Genomic DNA, 21,678 nt, shown 5'->3' with positions numbered 1-21,678 from the left:
TTGGTGCTTGAGTGCCTAATGAACGTTTCTTTTTTGTTATATCTCAAAAGTATAGCATGCTGTTTCACCCTCACTAATGAATATTCACATGTGGATGCATCTTACTAATGGCAGCTCAAGAATTTCATCTACAAGTGTATTAATTTCTCTACATCTTGGACTTATGTTGGTGCATTTCCTTTACTGTACCTTAATCATAGAAACACTAAGCATGTGTTACCTACGCTTCATGCACGAGTATATTTTGTATTGACCACTATCAGTATGATACATCATATATATGTTTTGCCCTGTTTCATCTACGCTTAGGGAAGCTACATCTTAATTAAAGGATACCATTCATACCAAAAACAAGTCATTGTGACTTAATTATTATTGAGATATATTATCCTTTGTGAAAATGTATAAGCCTCTTTTTGGCACGAAGCTAAGGATACATTCAGATGGTGTTCGTAATATCTGATATATCACACTCTCTGAATTTAGACACGCCTTTAAAATCGGCCACACTATAATGGGATGGGTAGATATGTAAGACTTCTGAATGAAATGGTTGAGAACATACTATGTTAAACCATAATGTGATTGCAGTACCAACTGAACCGGTATTTTCATGACAAAATGTTAGGAGTGGTGGGTAGCTTGGGTCTGGCGGTTTCACCTATTGATTTCATACCTTGTCACCACATTGATAACATGAACCCGCTGTGCAGAGATATGCATATACCCATGTAAGTGGGGAATTAAGACTTGAATCAATGTGGACATGAAATTCAGCAATAACCTGATATTTTGCAAGCCATTGTTAAATAGTGATATGACAATCAATCAGACCTTACCAGTAAAAGATTATTGTTGCTGCTTGTTCACCCTCTTTAAACCTGCGACTATTGCCAACTTCTTCGTTGGCAGCGAATATTTCTAAAAGTAATTGAAATACAAATAAAGATAGAATGTGAATTAAATGCTAAAGAAAGTGAGAGTTTCAGTTGGATTAAGCACTTTTTGTTCAATTGATGTAACAACCAAGAAACCTTAAATGATATTTTAAAGTGCTTAGTGTTATATCGCATCTTCAATTGTTGTTTTTCATTTTCAGTTTGATAAGGCTCTGTAATTAATTTTTAGAAATTATACATCAAAGATAAGTAAGTCAGCAGAAAATAAACCATTAATTTAGACTTACATAAGAGCTCATACAAAATCTGTTCTAACCCAGTTTAAATATGATCATTAATTAATGATCAATAATCAACTGTTGGTATGAAGAGTAATGGATACTTATTTGACAGCATCGTTAATAGAATGATACATTTCTTTATGTTAAAGTTCTGCCTATTCGTTTACAATATTGTATAATTGTTAATGGCTGTTAAGACTAATGTGATTCATTATGACAGTTTTAGGAAACAATCACAAATGAACTAGCAGGAAGCGATATTTATGGGATTGGTATGCAATGACCTTGGTCATTATAACTGACTATTTGCGTTGTAACCTGGTGATGGTACTAGCTGCGATGTAAAGTGGAGGGGTCTTTAAAAAGGTCTTGCATTTCACTGGACCTCAATGCACTAACATTATTCCATGTCACAGAAAAGCGCAGATGTCACAAACAGTGAAAGGCCGATATATTCTAGTGTTACTGTTTAGAATGAAATGTTAGATTGCCTAGAATGCCTTCATCAGAAGGTATACTTGTTAGATTTGCAAATGAAAACTGAGAAATGAAAATACACTCAAATGTTAGGGCGTACAACATCATATTTATGAAATGCTATTTATTATCACAAGTACATTACAAAATAGAACAATAACAGCTTCTTAGAAATCAGATTGGATGGTTGATAGGAATATTAAAAGTCTAAGAATCTTCCCTTGGCAACACCCTAGTGGCATGTAACAATATTTTATGTCATGGTTACTTGGGGTAGTTCTTTTCAATGCATGCAATCCTTGAACTGTTGCCTCTGGTCATTGTGCCGTTAATAAGTACTTAAATATTTTGCTTATATGAGAGTCATTGGGTACTGGATCCTGAACGCTTTTCTCTGGAATAAAGCTGGATAACCCATGATATCGCTGGATTTTGATTCAGTCATTCTGTGATTTGCACCAATATCAGGACAAAGCCAGGTGATATCGGGATGGGACAGCCATGGATAAGTTGGGGCAAGTCACTATAATCCTAGAATGACCAAGTAAGTTTGGGAAGTTTTAAGTTATTTCGAAATGTGATGGAAGGTTCACATGTAGCTTAATAAGTTCTGTAATATCTGTATTTTCCCAGAATAACATTTGGGCCTTTTTTAACAATCAGTACCCCTAGTATTAATTCTTTCTTCGCCACAAGCATAGATCATTCCGAGATAATTAAAATAATATCAATAAAATGGCTGTAATGGAAAGCGTAGAGTAATTCCAACTTGTTGTATGAGTGAATGGTTTCAGACTGATTTTAATCTTTGTTTCATAGCGATTGATTAGGTTTCCTCCTCACAGACTAAAATATTACAAGTAATTGATAAAAAGCGAGATGCAGCTGGAATTCATCACGTTTGTAACATCTACAAAATCAGGATATAAAATACTCGATACTAACGGAATTATGAAGATATGAAGACATTTTCTCCTTTCAAATTTACAAATTCACATAAAATGTTTTATTTACAGTTTGCTGGACGGCCATGATAGTATTACTCATTTGTGAGTGAATGATTCATATATTTAGAAAATGTCATGATTAACTATTTATGTTATGACACTTAAGTTCAGACCACCTTTTTAAAACACAAACATACCTGATTTTAGTGTTGAATTCCCAGTCGTCTATAAACAAATTTTATCCATCTTGCTTTGAGTTTACACAGATCAGTCAGCCTCTTATGTTTAATGTCATTTAATTTTTGCACACAGAGAGCATGTACTTAATTTGGTCATACATCTGCATGATATAAAAGTTTGTTTCATTATTCTTTTGTTGCTATAGTGGTTCTGCCACTAGAAATCTACACACACTTAATTATGTTGTATGGGGATTCTTTGATGTTCCCTATGAGCATTAATCTGTTAATTGTTTCTGAATTTAATATGATCCTCCTCCTCTTTGTATGAATATTATTCTGTGCTGTGAACTCCTGTTATAGACTGCTGTCTCAAAGGCATATACATAACAAGCTTGAACAAGTTACTGTTCTTTATGGTTGTGCAATTGTCAACATCTCACATGTATGGCCCCATGGGTATTGTCTCTTAGATATCTCTGTTCCAAAAAGAAAAGTTTTGAACCAAAGGTCCCGTTAGGATTTTAAAACTAAGAGTCCATGGCTCCCGTGTTGGTAAAAATATGAGTCTCACCAGCAAACGTTGCATTCCCCTCCCAGAAAACTATGCAAATTATAAGAACTACTGGTTGCCAGAGTTTAATTTCAACATTCAGTATAACACTGACATAGCTCTTGTTTGTCCATCAGAATGAGTCTGAATATTTTTGATCCAAGCAAGGTCTTATTCAAAGCACTAAGCTAGGCATCACACACTTTCTTACACTTGACTACTGTCCCATCCAAACTATCAGTTCTAGCAACTTTAGCATTCTCCTGAATCTCACTACAATCTTTGTCAGTTTGCTGTCGAACCCCAAAATACTCATTCAAGTCCAAGTCTCTACATGTCATGATTCCGAGGTCACGTACACTGCTTAATCCGTTACACTCGGAAATGAACAAAATAATGAGAGCTAAAGTTGTTTATTTGATGTACTACTATAAATGACCACATGTACATCTCTGGGTCTTTCTGCTTCTGAATTCAAGCACTGTAATTATCAGAAGATTTTCCCACCCAGCTGCCAGTCAAAGCCTTTGATCTTGCCACTTAGCTATTGCAGCATGTTCTTACGATGTACTCTTATAATGGTAACGACTGGGGGGGGGGGGGCTTTCAGCCACTAAATTCTGTCATTGTAAATATCAGCACAGCTAACTTATCAACGCATTTTACAACTATGCAGGTGACTGAATGAGGACTGGCAAGTCTTTGAATTTTACCGCCCACCTAGATAAAAGAATTGGCGTCCAAATACGCGTGATTATAAGCGTTTCCGAGACCTCTGTCAGTTTTCACTATCATGAACCTTGCCAACGATTCACTTCCTTGAATCATTGCTTTGCTGCCTCTTATGCCAGAATTTTCTCTTCCATAATGATCTATTAGGGGTTTAAGTCCAACATTCCCATAATCTGCTTGTTCAGACATGGGTATCTTGAATAAATATTACCGGCATATTGTCCATCCAACACGTACATCGGACGCGCACTCAACATCAATTTTGGGCTCAAAATCATACACTGGTATTTCCAGTGACATTTTCCCAATGTCCAACAGACTGATATACATGAAATTCATTGTCATCATAGCTATCACCAGCCAGTATTTGCCGACTGAAAACATCGTCTGAGGACAAACTATAATTGTCATTCAACCTTTTTGGTTTCTTGTGTGGCCCTTATTCGAAACGCGCATTTGTAAAACTTCCATGATGATAGTGAGGCTTAAACTACCATAAAATGCTTGTTCCAGGGCCCAATGAAGCAATCCAATTTAGTTTAACAGCTATTCATGTCGAACCGAAGTATCCAGAGATCTGGATGTCGCATCAAGCGTTGTGAGAGAGCTGCGGCAGCGCGAATTACGTTGCGAAATGCACTTTTAAAGTTAAAAGTTTAATAAAAAATTGTATACTTCGCAAAGCACATTTTTTATATCCGCGAGGTTGACGTAATTTGCTTAACGCGTATCACTGCTTTAAAAGTATGCGAATTCGTACAAATTACGTGCACTCGCGTGTACTGGCATCATTTTCTGACCCAATGTTTTATTCATGTTAGACCGTAAGGAGGGGGCTAGATGCGATTTTCAATATATATTCGTTTTTTTCTGACTACCCCACCAGCAATTTCTCATTTTGTTAACACAACCCACAACATAAGTGATTTTCCTAACCAACCTTCCACTGTCATAATCAAAATAGTTTGAACCACAACCTCCTACAGAAGTTTTTTTGATGTGCCGTCCCGGTGGTGGGGGGATAAATATTTTACTGGAACAGCCTTAATATGTTTTTTTATATGAAATAACTCTAATCCAAAATTAATATAGCATTCAATGAACATTATAGACGAGCACTTTGTATTTCCAGAAAATTATATTATAAATAATTCCAATACAGAACTCATCAGTAAGACTGATTCTGCGTGCAATTAAAAATTACAGAAAATGAAGTCATATATATCTCTGTGCGTGTGTGTGTGTTTGTGTGTGTGTGTGTGTGTGTGTATGTGTGTTTGTGTGTGTGTATCTTACCACTGGTGGCGTGTCTAAACTGTCTATAGTCTCTTTGGAAATGCCAACATGACTCAGACATAACAATATAAATATGTCGTTTGTGTCAGTATCAAAGCTAACTTAGACAATCAGATTAATAAAAATATTTGTTGATTTTGTTTCATTTGTGTTCGTTTGAAGGGCTTGTTGAAACATTTATATATATAATGAAATTAAGAGAAAGAACGGTACTTCCAAAGAGAAAGAACGGTACTTTCAAATCTATGATACTAAATATGTCTACAGCTCCTTAAGATAATACAGTTCCAAAAGCATCACATTTCCTATTCTGTGCCAGACCTTTGCCTCCGGACCTAAATTCAATTTAATTGTCGTCTCAGATGATGCTTGGACAAAGGAGAAAAATCCAGATTTACATGCCCACAAAGATCACATATTGCTGGTAATGGAACAGTTAGAGATCATTGCCAAGAAAAGATCATTCAGTGAGTTTGGAGAGAAGGTCAGTTTGAATAAATATTCACGAATTTTTGTGCTATTGTGTCGTTTTTAAAATTTAACTGATGTCAGAGACTCTAATATTTGATATAAACATACATATTTGAACAAAGAAACACTACAGTTGTGTAAGTATGTGTAGTAGATTTAAAATAATATAGTAAATCTGTGTTGCTTCTCTCTTTTGTACACTTGGCCATGTCCAGATTATACAGATATGTAAGTTAAACATATTGAATTTTAAGTACAATTTATAAAAAAAGCCTGCATTGTTAGGGTTAGGTGAGATCTTTGAACTATTTTGAATTTGAATATCTTGTGCATATATGTCTTGAAAGATGCAACATCTTGCTGTAAAAGCCCGCAAACTTGACCTATTTCTTATAATAAGTCACTTTTAGGTTATAGTCTGTGACTAAGAACAGCAAAGTTTCTAATAATAAGACTCCTATATTACGAAGCCACAGTTGGCCAAGTGTCTAAAGCCCTCACCCTTACTGATCACTGCCATTTCACTTCTGTCTGCATTGGTTCGAGTCACTGCCTTGGCCAGTGTAGGTATGCCAGAAGCTTCACCAGTTATACTGAGTGCCATTTATACCCAATCTTGCGCTGAAAAATGGTGTTGAAACCCTCCTCCCAAAAAACAACTTTATATATTAAGCTTCTCTGGACATGATATTGAAATGCCAGTCAAGACATATAAAGAACATAATTAAAATTCTAAACCTTGAAATAAATAATTAACCAAAGTGGTTATCGTCCCTGATAATGTTTGATAGCTTCTCCGTAACACGTCCAGCAAACACAGACCCATTCTGACAGATGTCAAGAGGCTTTCGGTAAGTTAAAGACCTTACTTTAAAGTGCACCTGTTCTTTGAGTTCCAGATTTCAACCAACCATTTAAAATATGTTGATGGAAGCAATATAGTGATTGTGGCGCATTAATTCAAGGGGAAGAAATTGATGTTGATCCTCAGGTGTGATATTTCTCTAAACAATGAACATGTGCTAGAGGAATTATTCCGTTATCCAGAACGAATGCTTGGCTTTAATATTGGGAAGCAACTCTTCGAGGTCTATGTTATCCAGCTTATTCTCCCCTTATTGAATTAATTGATATCATCCCCATTACTTTCACCAACAAATAAAAAATAAAACTCAGAGATTGTTGAGATTGACTTTGATGTTGCTAGGATACAACTGTGATATTAGGCACATCCAGCGAAAAGATACGCTGATGGCAGATGCACTTTCACGCGCATAGAAGTGCTATTTTGCTTTATTCTGTATGGATTTTGTATCATTAGCAAGGCACCTTCCTGTGCAATTTTGAATTATACTATCATTTGTAGATCTCATGCATAAAAGAACGACATTTTGCATCAAACATTTTTATTTATGAGATGAGGTGTTATGCATATCCATATTTCGTCTTTTACTTTTGGTTCATGCCATTTGATTGCATAGGAGCAATACAAAGTTGTTGACAAGTCTTTAATAATGAACCTGTTTACAAGTTTCGGAAGATTTCACATTTATTGACTCAGTCGAGTTGTTTATGTAGTGATGTGATACAATTCGGCTGTAGAGTAAGACAGTATTATGATCCAGAGCTGAATGGGTGTATATAAGGTGATCGAGTTGGACAATTAGTTGATTCATATTTCCTATATTCTGATTTTAATATGTCAGCAGACATGCTTAAGGTTGTGTTTGCAGATAATTTGGGAGGAAATATTTGTTTGGATTATTCATTGCGATTGCAAAGTGCACATTGGCCCTGGACTAAAATATTATGGGATTATTATGGAATTATTCAAAGGTAATCTGAACAATGATAATGAGATAAATGAAGACTGTTGGCATATCGTCCCATTTGAAGATGTTCAATTCACTCGGAACGCTAGTCGTTTATACTTGTTTAGAACTTTTTATGAGTATCTAGGATATATTTCATAATACTGCAAGTTTCTGTCAATTATTCATTTTATAACTTGGGGAATTACATTATTTGTTACGTCTTAGAAAACATGTTGGTTATCCATCCTTATTTTACTATGTTTTAGATCATAGAGTAGTATACAGTGAATTAGGTAATGTATTAAGTATGAAACTCCCCATTGTTTAGCAGAATACAAATCATTAAATCGACATAATTTTTAATGCAAGCTAACTGATACCAAGACAAAGCAAGGATGGAAACAAATATTTTCAGCAGACGGAATGAAAGAAATATATAACAGCAACGCAGGCATAAAAAACCTGAGCTTTATTAGTGGTTAACTATTTATAAAGTCTCACACACCACTCCACTGACATAAAGGATCTATATGCATGCAAGTGTTTTACGTTTGGGGTAAACTGAGAATAAAGCAGTCTCAAACACCACTGTGTAACCATTAATGGATCTAAATGTTTGAACATATTTCTATATTTTGCGGTAAAGTGGTAATACATCTCTTGTCTACAGAGCAGCTTGGCAGGTGGAGTTTTTTCTTTTGTGCAAATGATGCTGATTCACCAGAGAATTTGGCTGCTTTCATAAAGAAAAAAAAAATTAAACGACAAAATGATAAATAAACACTGCAATAATTCCATCAAATTGGTCTGAAAGCACCTTTCGTGACAGACATTCGACTTCTTGCCAATGATGTGTTTCAAGCAATGCTATGGTGGCCATTACAAAACAAAATGGTAAACACTTCTCAAAATACACATAGGTACTGCAAAGAATGCGTCCATGGAGAAAGCCCCTACACTGATTTAATTGCCGACATCAATGTAAAATGGGCATCAAATTCATACCAGTGATGCAGATTGAGCATTTAATACATTCTTCCTGGAAATGCATTAGACACATTTTCAACACTTAACCTTTGCCATAAGAGGCTGTGACGGTTTAGAACAAAGAATCTGTCATATATCAAACATGACTGCTATTTATAAAAAAAGGAAAATAATATTGAGACAATGACTAAACATTACTCCACATATTTCGGCCTGACTTGACAGAAAAAAATGGCATCCATTTTATCCATGAACAATTGATATTTGAGACATCATCTAAAAAAACAGACCAACTGTAGCCAAATTATGCACAGATCATTGTGCCATAAGTATGTCCAAGATTGTAGAAATTGTCATAAATCATGACTTTCATTTCTTCAGATAGTAATATCCTTTAAACAATCTGTACCCAAAAACTGCTAAACATAATTTGATCAAAATCTAATCTTTCAAGTTTCTACAAGAATAAATTCACATATTCCTATGTTAATAAAATAGTAAAGCTTCTGTGTCTAAATATAGTAGCAAAGAAAAGAACAACACTTTTCAAACCACCTGAATACAACTTGACCAAGTCTAAAACTACCATCAAATTTGCCAATTGTTGCTAACAATATAAACGTTTTTCAAATTGTTCTTCAAGTTGGGAACTCAATAGCATTTTGCTAATGTAAGACAGAAAGCATCGTATCATTGAATTCATTCGTGACTGCACAACCGTACAAATCATGCTTTCCCATCCTTAAAATCGGCTGACATTCTCACAAATAGCACCTTGAACCTATTCTGCAAATACTAGACTGAATAGAATGTTATCAAACTACATACAAATAATCATGTCATAATATAATACCTTAATCATTATAGGTAGAGAAGACCTTCCTTGTCCCTTGTATACTTCGTCAAGAATCTCCAAGAGATGTTATCTCAACTGAACAAGATACCCGAATGGTGAGCACACCAGCCCTGCGCGTCGTCTTTACAGGGAAGTTTTTGCCAACTCCTATATTCCACAGGCTTCTTGCAGCCTGTGTAGCTCGCTGGCCAGTTGCCAAGAAGAAGGAGACATCGGAAAATCTCATTTTCTGTTGTTGCTGTGTTTTTGACTTAGATCTTTTCCACAGACTGACATTGCACTTTAAGAACCATGTTGTATTTGCAAGAATTACAAGGATGGCGATCGACGAAGTGAAGACACCCGATGCAAAGCTCTGCAGCAGAGTTAGAAGGTTTATTACTCTGAATCTCTCCAAGATTACCTCTTATCTGGGCCAGAATTTACAGTTTGAGCTGCGTGTACCATTTCAAATGTGGCTTTCAGATGATGTGAGTTTTTATCAAAATGATTAATGGAGGGAAACATTATTAACAACGTTACTAAATGGAGGGGAATTATTATTCATCTAATGCATATACCGTATTTAATCAAAGGAATATGTAGATAGAGGTATGTGCAGTATTTATTTTATCAAAGTAATGTGTGGGTGTATTTGATAATCATGTAAGCCTGTGTTTAGTCAGCTTATGGTTTTTGCATGAAGGCCATTAAGGCCAAGTGATATGTTATTGCCCTACATCTATTGAAATTCCTTCAATGATCCATTGCTTGTCACTAGTATTTAGGCCACAGTTTGTATCCATGTTAATCAGAAAGTGGAAAATATGTTCAATCATCAAGCTGTTGGATCAGTTTGATAACTGCATCTGATTGGCTGAGTTTCATAACACGCAGGAGGTCGTATATCTGATCCAGTTTTGGTTTTTCTTGATAAGCAGGCTTGTATCACCCAGAGCTTTGTTTAATTTGAGAATGAGTGAGATCGGCGTATACCAATTAGGGTATCATGAGTCAAAACGAGATTGAGCTTCATACCGCTTTGGAAGTCGTACTTCTGATCCTATTTTGATTGAACTTGCAATATAAAAATTTTGCAATACATACTCTACATACTGCTTGCAATATGACCTAATTAGAGCAGAATCTCAAATGAATTTGAGAGTGAGGGAGATGTATGCATATTAACGTAATGACGTGGCATCATGATGACTTAAGCTATTGTTAATCTGGAGTCAATCAGTTTATCGGCTTATGATTCATAGTGGACTATTACCTTATTAACCCTTATTTTAGGGTTAGGATTATTGTATGATCACAATAAAAATTAGAACAAAGTCTTGCATTAAAAATGTACAATTTTTTTGTCTATATTTACAGATGACTTTTATATGTTCCTGAATGTTCAAGTCGTTTCAGCTTTGTACCAATTATCAATGAAACGTATTGAATTAAATTATTTGGAGCTATTACAGAAAATTCCAAATAGCACAGTTTTAGTATCAAATTGCTTTGTATAATTCAGTGTTGCCAAATATAAAATAAATTGCATTATTGCCAACTCATTTATAAATCAAATTTGTTTCTGGAATGTTTAAACGCTATTATTGTTTTCAAAAGGACATACGTGTTCATGTTTCAACATGATATACAGTCATTCCTCTCCTGATAGTCGTGATTATTTGAATGTAACCAGATCTCAGTGCCTGCTCTCATCTCTTTCTATTTTCCGCATCCTAAGTCAGATATTAAATGTACACCTGATTACCACAGACAACTGCCAGGTGATTCCTAACCACACAATAGTTTCTAATTGTTTTACGTTGTCAGTCAGTGTTGTTGACCATATCAATTAGGAGTTTATTTTCCCAAGGGCGACGTTCTTTACTAAAATGTTGCCATTTAATTCCATTTGTAAACATATCTTATGTTGCTTGTATTCATGATATTCTAGTCAACTTTAAATTTGCAAATTTCTCCGTTATCATTTCCAAAATTTGAATAAAGCCATAATATAGCTTAAACGCTAGTGTTAGTGAAAATAGAAAGGTGTCGTTTCTGTAACAAAAACATACACTTTTCCAGTCAAATAGCAAGCTCTTGATGATTGTTCTTATATGAAGAGATTATTATAACTATAGTTAAAGTGCTTTGTGTCATGAATTCGGATTAATAATAGTTTGGGGATCAAGATTATAAGCCCGTCCTTTATATTGCTTATAACACAAAACTGAAACATTAAAAGTCACCTTTCAGTCTATGATCATTTCTGAATGATAAGTATGTTGCAATTAGTCTGCGTAAAACATTAACACCACTAACGAATTATGCTAGCACGTAAAAGCTTGAATAAGTCCATATGCACAAAATCATTTGTGGTCAGAAGAAAATATGATCAGACAGACACAACATAAATAATAATGTTCATTGAGCATATATCCGTACTTGAGATGAACTGGAACTAGGCATTTAATCACAACTCTACTCTTCTAAACATAATAGATAGTGGACGAAAATTACAGAGACTAGTTTATCTTAAGATATTCTGCGGTTCGAGCGTGTCAAGGATTCCTATACCAGATGTTCCAAGACCTCAAAACTGAGGATGAAACCATCATGCACTTTTGATAATAGATACATGTTTTGAGTAATTTTTCAACCAAAAAGGCATACGGGACAAACGATTTATTTATGTGGGGTTTATGGCGGGGACTGAAATATTCTTTCATGCAGGAACATGTTCTTTTTAGATCGAGACAACTTGTTTAACTAATGCACTGAATATTATAGACTTGGTTTGTCTACGATGCAGAGGAAATTTATTCAATAAAGCTATCTTATGGTTGGAAATATTTTTTTCAAGCATTTCACAGCCCTCAACCTCCTCCCTTCATTATATGTTCAGTCATTAATTAGTCACTGAACCCAGGTGAGCTGTCAATCATTAGAGTGATACCATTTTTAACTTCAGCCTACATCTAGTATTTCTAAGACAGTCAACTCCTCCTGGAATATCTTATCATGCAATTGTATAAATATAAAATGTAATAATGATACAATGGAACAACAAGAAAGTTTCAAGAAATGCATGACTTAAACACTTTTTCACCATAATTCATAATAAAGTTTGAATCCTGCTTGAAATCATTTATTATTCTCACTTGTTTGATTATATTCGCATACTTCAAAATAAATTTATTTTATATAATCATGTATCTAAGCATATCAAATGAGCTACAAGGATAAGCACTGTTCATTCATATGGTTCTGTATGCATATATATATATATATATATATATATATATATATATATATATATATATATATATATATATATATATATATATATATTAAAAGACATTATGTCTTTCTTATCCTTCACTATAGGTGATCTTACTTTATTTACATAACGAAATACCAGTATCTTTTTTAATTCTTTGTTTAGATTGGGACACCCCAAACAATTCACATTTCTCCGAATTTCTCTTGGTAAGAAACAATAGATGAATACAGTTAAATCTAATTTTGTGTAAATCTGACCAAGAGAGCAGGTAAAAACTCTTGCCGAGTACTATGCAGTATTACAGTAGCACTGGCTGTAATCTATCTGCAGAAATACAAATCTTGAGTAGTTTGTGCTTTTGTGGTGGGCAATGTCCATTGCCATCGCAATGTAACACTTGATTCTTGACTCTCAGTGTGGTATCGAATTCTAGCACAGAGTCCCATAAGTATTATCAATGCTAACTATATTGCACTGTTCAACATTCTGCAATCTCGGTCTGACATTTGTTTCATTGCTTAGACTCTATTTAAACCGTTAAATGGAAACTCTGTGCTCAATAGAAACTATCTAAAAGTTTTTACACTGTTTGCACTTGTGTGATGATTATCTCAAGTGTAAGTTTCCTTTATTGTGATGATTATCTCAATTGTCATATAACTTTATGCTTAGATATTAATGTTACAATAATATTGGTCTTCCTCTTCCTTTAAGGCGCATCATCCAGATGCACCAATAACACCTGAGCACATGAATTATGCTCGCCTCTGTGTCGCGCTTGTAACTGTTTGTGGGAAAGCCATGAGGGACATTCTTCTCACCAACGTTCCTGTGTCATACAAAGACATCTACAATGCAATATTGGCCAATCGAGGCAGCTTGATCGGGAGGCAAGGCAAAGCTCTTCTCAACGCAGCTCAAATACAGCTGGTTTTCCCAGATCCCCGTTTGCAAAAAACAGGAAAGGTGGACCAGTTTGACCTTTCCTTACTCTATGTGTTGATCCGAAACATAAGCTCAGTTTCTGCTCCAGTAACAGGATGGGGATTCTATCCACAAGATCAACCAAGGGATAGATCATTAGGAGCAAGCGTGGAGCGAATTCGTTTTTATAGGAACAATATCAGTGGTCATTCCCCAGATGGACGGCTTAGCCGACAAGAATATGATGATTACTGGAACATGTTTGAAGCTGTATTTCATGACATTGAAGCTGTAACTGGTAGACAGGTATACAGTCCAGAGTTAGAGAGGCAGAAGAGACAGGTGATCTCCATCTATGAAGCCTGTTAGCTACATATAAAAATGATGAAGCAAGAAAAATTTATATGAACTTAAAAATATGATTTGCATGACACGATGGCAGCGTATGAATACGAACTGTTATCATAAATGGGTTGGAAATGTAGATTTGAGTATAATCATGCTGTTTGTTTGTAGACAATTTACACTTTAAAACTGTTGGAGACTCAGTGGAAATTGGTCAGTTGATGACAATGTTTAGTGTGAAACTAGAAGCATTATTTATAGTAAATTTCTTTGAAAAATCAATACTCTTCCACCATGTCATGTAAACACTAACTACATTGTTTTATATGGCATGCATTTATGCTATATTTGTTAAATATTATAGTGTTGGTATTCATATACCTTTACACATTTAACTTTGAAAATTAAAACTTAACATTCGTTCTTGAAGAAGCAGTTGATATTTTTATGGGAACACTTTTTTTAATGTAATTATGTTATTTGTATGCCCCATTTGTTCATGCAGTACTTAATGTAATGTTCTTTATTTTCAATTTTGTAACGTATATAGAGCTTAAACAGAGGTATGTTCTTGCCTATATAAGTTTTCCACCAAAATGTATATTCTTTTATCATCTACATTACTTTCAATTCGGCTGAAGAGTGTGGTATGCCCATTGGTACTGTGACATGCATATTACTTTGATGTCGTGGGTCGGTGGTTCTTTCCGAGGTTTTCCCGGGTTCATACTTCAACATTTATACTGGCTGATATATATAGCCTATATTCTACTGAAAGTGGCATTAAGCCCAACAGCAATAACAACACCTTTGATGTCATTCGAAGCAGATAGTGTACCAGATCCTACTAGTAAACCTGCAGTTTGATTTACATTTTATATGCAGAGAGCTTTTAAATTTGATAGCTGAAATTATAGACAGCCTCTCTGTTATTGAATGTTTGGCTTAGAAAACGATACAAAGATATTATCTTTTCCACATATATTTATTGTTGTTGTTGTTGTAGGGTTTAGCGCCATATTTCCGCACAAGATAGGATATACATGGCGGCCAGTATAAATGATGGAGGAAGAACACGAGAAAGAACCAGCGACCCACGAGAAGCTACTGGCAAGATTTCTCACATAACCAGATTGGCCGGACCAGGGACTCGAACCCACGCTGATAGAGGTAAGATGGTAGTGATCCTTAACTGTGAGAGCTTTATACCACACTGCCACTCGGGTCAGCCATGGATAGTTATGAAGTTTGTTTTAATTAAACTCACGTAAATTGCGCAGTAGTAATGTACATGTCTTTAGATGACGTGCATCATTATGTCTCACGTTTTTCTGACTGAAGTTCGGCTTTCTATGGAAGCTTTTAACGTGGGACTCTAAAAGGAACTGGTTAAATGTTTTGTCTGGTTGAACCCATCAGCAGTTACTTCCCTTGCAAAAAAAAAATTATTGACATGATCCGAAGCACCAGCAGAAATGCATAATACCATTCAAAGGTATACCACTGTATGTGGCTATAATTAGGACCCTGCAGTGTCCATAATCATATGCCAAGAGAAACTGCTTTATGTGGTCGTTGACAGGACCCATCATTTTGCATATTCCCATTCCAAGACACATTACTGTATGTAGTCATAATTAGGACTCATCATCATGCCGTAATAACCACATTCGATGAGTTGAAGTGTCAAACTACAAAATGAATTGTCTTTAAGCAATTCAAACAGTTTATCCTACATAAGATGGTGACCCTCACATTTCTAAAATGGTCCACATGGCAATCATTCTAAGAAGCTTGTCAAGGCTACTACTCTTTAGTGGAGATTCACAATTGGTTTAAACACAAAAAATGTTACAACTTTCATATGGGTGTAATTGGATATGATGCCAATTCGACATAAAACATGACTGCCATGAAAAGTTTGTTATTTCAACTCTACATAAGTATTTATTTAATTTGGAAGTATTATTAAAATAATTTGTACGAGGTCTAGTTACAACATATTGTTGAGCTGACCTACATCATGACCAGACGATCTTGCTATTGCATCTTTTTTCTATATTGATGGGAAGAACTAAACATGGCGTCCATACATATAATTCTTAACGTAGCTGGATTGTATGAAATAACTCTATGATGTCCAATGTGAACACTTTTAGATCAATTCACAGTATTATGGTGTATTAGATAAACTGACTTTTATGACATCTATATATTGTTGTACATCAGATTTTATGGGCATGGGATACATATGGTCCTATTTGCTCTGACAGTTTTGTCACCTTAACTTTCTCATATTTAATTTGGCCACGTATATTAATGCAATATGATATTAAAAATGTGATCTTGTAACTAATGAAACCATGTCCATGTTTCACTGGTTACCTTGAAATGGGCTGCGTCATATAAGTTTCGATTGAAATCTTGCTCTTATTTATTTTAGGTGATCCTTATTTGCTAGCATTCACTGTAACAAACACATATGATTTGTGATTACTGTTATTTTCAAGAACATAAATCACTAACTGAAAGATATATTGTGTATTAGCACAAATGAATCTCGTTCATAATTAATCCATCTTTTCATTAAATCTTTCCTGCCATGGGTTTCACCTTAACATCGAACTCACTTTACACTAACGGTGGTCAGAGTTATAAAATTCAGTTGTTGTATGTACAGTGTCATCTTATAGCTTTTATCCAAATTATCAACTTTGGCCATTGCCGGCACAATCACAGACCTGGATGGAAGGTCACAGATGTAACATTCCGGGTTTATTTTTCGTATTTCCATTACTGACAAAATATGCGCCAGGATGGTTCTAAATGTTTAGAATCGTGGGATACTGGATCTAAATTCGCCCTTGCGCCTGCACTAAATGTGCAGCATTTTAGATGGTCCTAAGTGGAAAAGGGTGCCTATCAGGTGGGTATTTTTTAAAAAAAATCTAACTCAATCATACGTAATTTTCTTTTTAAAGCTTAGTTTATTGGACTTTCTGGAGACTCCCAGAGATGTTTTCAAATTTAAAATTTAAATTTAAATTTAAAAATGGACATCTCTGAGGCTTATCGGCAGTATAGTGTCAGTTCATTCGAGGGAATGCTTGATTCATAGTGTAAGTAAGTAATAAATTTTGATAAATGTCTGCTAAAATCTAGCAACTCCAAAATAGCTCTTCATGTAAAACATCTGTGCAATCAGATTTGCATACTAGACTATAAGTATACTTCTATAATAGACAATAAGTATATTTGTAAATTGGTTCCTCTCTTCGTCTATACCCGTCACCAACGGCCACGTTCGGCTACCAATGTCCATTAAGTCATGGTATGTGCCATGAAAACTCATAGCTCTACTGGTCATATTCTGTAAAAATATCTCTGGAATATATGTATATTTGCAAAATGGGCTTTAGGTATATTTGTATGATAGACATAATATATCTAGTTGTTTTACTCTAGAAAGTATTGAGCTGATATTCTGAATTTATGTGCATAATATGCTTTTTTATAAAGTGTTGTTCCTACTGGATCGGTTTAGTGAGTAAACTTATTTTGATTGTTTGAATAGTTTACCTGACCACAAGACCATGTTGGTTTATGCTATGACTGTTGTTATGTTTGTCCTGCATTATGTATCATATATCCATCAGTCAATTATTGCATTTTGCGATTTTGGTGTTCATATTTCTGAGGTGATACATATCACATTAGAGATATGGCTTTATATCATTAAAATCTTTATGAAGATTGATAATGTGCAAAAGGTATGAATATTACTCATGTGGTCTTGCATCTAGTAATATCTGAATTTTATCAGTCATCTAAAATGTTTATAACTTTAATGAATGTGTTTTGACACAAAAAACAGGTGTGACTGTATGTATGTGATTCAAATCATTTTTATATAATTTCTCAGTTTGTGCTTACAAACCATTCACATATTTTTGTGCAAGTCGGATGCACACAAGAAACCTAATTATCTAGACACCAACCCCAGACAATCACTGAGCATTCAAAAGATCTTGAGGAAAGCAACAAAGTTAACATGCAAGTTCCATAATTTCTCGAGATTGTGGATGGGCATATTTCAATATATTCGCTGTTAGAGAGAATGCTTGTTTACGACTTTACTATTTCTCCAAATATTTTAGTGCTTACTGAAACGGACCAAAATACTCAATAACTGGTTACAACAAGTTACATCAGACAAATTACCAAAGAAATTATATAAAAATGTATATCAGTATATGTAACTAGCATTAAACTGTTTATTGTTGGTAAATACTGAGATCTTTTCTCAAAGGATCTAAATTTGGTTTATCAAAGGAATCAAATTAGCTTTTGAAACTAAGATTCCTTTTCGGTCAATAGACAAAGAAACTTGAAGAATTAACTCTAATTCCTTTGAATACCTTTCCGAATTACTTTAAACATAGGTATACAACCCACCTATGTCACGAATACAGCACAACTAAACGTTTCCTTACCGATTCTATTATATATACAACGGTAATAACTTTTGCCCACTTCCTCTCCTTACCACTGCTAGTTTTTAAGCTGAGCTGTCAAATGTACACCACACAGAATGTCAAATGTTATCCATGGATTCTTATAAGAATAGTTGACACTAATTATAGCATGCTTATAAATATGAAAAAAATATTATTATCATGAATATCAAATCATTTATAGTTCCTATAATACGGAGATTTGAATCCGTGTTAATGGTAAAAAAAAGACCTATTACCTTTCGTATCTTGTCTATAATTAACCTTTTGCGTAATTAATGGTTCACTGACAGATTGCAATATATTCAGTTATACTTGCCAATACGTTACGACTGTCATGGAATATGATAACCTTTAGATTTTTAAATATATATTAGCATGAGTGATTTTGCACATTCTGTCGAACACAGCAAGTACATGCTGGTAACATCCACTCCAAATAACATAAACACTTTAATCATTTGGATATCTGCCAGTATGAGAGATCGGCAAAAATTTTTCGCTATGCACCTGCATGATGTAAATATCTTTGTTAAAGTTTGTAACCACTGATTAAAAGAATGGGTAGAAGTAATGTGGGATCAAAATAAGTAATGGATATGATGCAGGCTATATTGTTGAAGCCAAGTTGGCGATTCATTTACACCTCTATGACTACCAGACGTACAAAAGGAACTGAAGAGATAGAAAACGTACTAGTTTTACCATATCCGCTTCAATAATAAATGCTGTCATCGGATCAGCCTACTTATGACTGATAGTCTAATTGATTTTATATGTATTTTGTCATAGAAAACGTTAACATTGAATATAACATATGGGTATGTGTCATCATAACCTACAGAATAGCGACAAAGATAAATAAAAAATTGTTCGATTAGGAAATTTTGTGGAACGAATCTATATTTATCGAGACCTCTTGAAGACGAAAATAAATGTTTCAATAGAGAAAGAAGTTCTATTATAATTTCTAACATAATCATTTATTATCAATATAGTAATTTGATTATACAAAAATAAGCTGTAATCAGCAGCGACATGGCAGAAACAGGAGGTAAATATGACGACAAGCTCACTCTGATTGACAACAGAAATATATTTTGTGTACATTATGCTATCTCGATATGATATTTGTTACTATTTCAAACGGCGATGCATTTTAATCTGAGAATTATAAGACCAACCTTAGATAGTCATGTGGTCGTCAATTGATCTTGTGATACACGCTGACAGTCGCGAGGCTTTAATTAAAGCAACCTGCAGTTTACAACTTTAACTGAGGTAACACAATAACTTTAAATGAAAAGTGAGACGAAAGTCAGACGTATACAAAGTATTTAAGTAAAATATGCACGGATGTTTGAATGAACCAGGACGTGATTCAGTTCCATAAGTTAGATTATATTATCCATTTATTCCAGTACACAACTCAATCCTTTCTTTTGCTTCATTCAGAAACGCCTGTTATTTGTCCATATGTGTGTACTTTGTCTGTTTCATCCTGTTTGAAGGTGTACTTAATTTGCATTTTCAATGTTTTTATGTATGTCTTGCTAGTTTTATTTCGTCTGCTGGTTGAAACATGTATATGTATTGGTACTACCACATAAACACAGATATGTAGTCAGGAATCTCTGCAATGATATCAAAGTACGCTTAGGGCCTACCACAATCGATTTGTGTTTTGATGAACAGTATCTGTGTTATTGGCATTGTATATTTTTTATTTGTTTCATCTGTACTGGGGATTTTAAATCACCATAATTATAGCATTATACCAATTCCATTCAGTAAAAGGTTTTAAATAGAACAGTCTGTAAATCCAGATCCAGTATTAATTAAGGATGTCCACTAGTTGACTTTAGGAGTATGAGGGTCGTGTGTTGTTGTTGGTACTTTTATTTGCTTTTGTTTCATTCAACGTATTGTGTGCTATGTATAGTTCATGCTTTAATAAGGAAAGAAATCCAACAATATTCTAATGCTGTAGTACCAATTCAATTGTTCTTACTTAGTGCAATGTAAGTGGTATATCAGTTAGCTTTTGGCTAACTGAATTAAATGGCGAATCATTTTGTAATTTATTTTATGTTCTTACTAATTGCAAATTAACTTTGTGGGCCAGAGCACCATTCACATTCAACTTGCATAAATATGAAATATATATCAAGGTTCAAACATTTCATTATTTAGACTTCTATCTGTTTGTATATCAAACATGTTTTACAGATCATAGCTCACATAAGGCCCCTTCGTACATGCATATCAAGCATAACATTAGAGACCAGAGCTTATTAACATGCATATTAAAGATATGTTAAGGACCATGCCTCACAATAATTCACTACTTGTACGTAGATCGAAAGTATATTGCTACACAGAAATTAAAGAATAGGACGCTTAATGCATTATGTATTGAAACTCTGCGTACACATTTCATTAACATGACGACGACATAGGTATCACTGAAACTGGAATTATGGCAGGATTGTGTGGTCAGCTTATGTGTGTGTGACTGGTTATAGCAGATGTAATGTGCGCTCTGAATGAGTAGACGTTCATCAAAGCCTGCTACTGGTTGCTTAGGATCGTGAAGTTTTGGTTCCCCAAAGATACTACCCGTGGGATGTGCTTCAGTTCAGTAAGAATAATTTTTTGAAACAAATGAATATTGATTTGAAATAGCCAGTGTCTTGCGAGCTATTCATAAATCTTGTGTGGAAAACCATGTATCATAATGCATGTGTTTAGGCATATTTATCTCGTTTGGAACAAGGATAATAACAATTACGTACTCAACTCAGTAACATTGTACTCAAATGTTGTAATTGCCAATTTTATTTCCATTTTGTTTCATGATGAAATCATGATTTGCCCTGGCATGGTCTTAACGGTATCAAATAAAAAATATATTGTTAGCAAAGATTTAATTGTAAATATAACACCAGTCTATACTGATATTTTAATAATCATTACATTATTCATCGTGGTTCTTCTGCGATACTCAGACATATATTATTAAGGAGAAAAAGGACCATTGGTGTAAGACGGACGGATCAAAAGACAAACACAAGTTAAGATTATAATTGTAAAGAAATAATATGTGTTAATATCTCAGTGCTACCCGACTGACAAGTACTT

General features: G+C 34.4%; 1 protein-coding gene across 2 annotated transcripts in view; it reads left to right on the top strand.

Annotated features, from left to right (window-relative positions):
* LOC149786989 (uncharacterized) overlaps positions 1 to 21,460 on the top strand; it is a 57,842-nt gene extending 36,382 nt beyond the window's left edge. For both annotated transcript variants that reach the window (XM_089977545.1, XM_089977546.1), the window contains exons 12-14: positions 5,727 to 5,848; positions 9,504 to 9,962; positions 13,469 to 21,460. In XM_089977545.1, the coding sequence (XP_089833671.1) occupies positions 5,727 to 5,848; positions 9,504 to 9,962; positions 13,469 to 14,047 (1,160 nt within the window). In that variant the 3' untranslated portion in view covers positions 14,048 to 21,460. The remainder of the gene's footprint in view (positions 1 to 5,726; positions 5,849 to 9,503; positions 9,963 to 13,468) is intronic.
* Positions 21,461 to 21,678: the final 218 nt, after the last annotated feature.

Source organism: Sinohyriopsis cumingii, chromosome 12, assembly GCF_028554795.1.
Source record: "Sinohyriopsis cumingii isolate HCF-2022 chromosome 12, ASM2855479v2, whole genome shotgun sequence".
In the NCBI taxonomy this organism is placed as follows: domain Eukaryota; kingdom Metazoa; phylum Mollusca; class Bivalvia; order Unionida; family Unionidae; genus Sinohyriopsis; species Sinohyriopsis cumingii.
The sequence above is the reverse complement of the archived record's forward strand: the minus strand, read 5'-3'. Positions and strand labels throughout refer to the sequence as shown.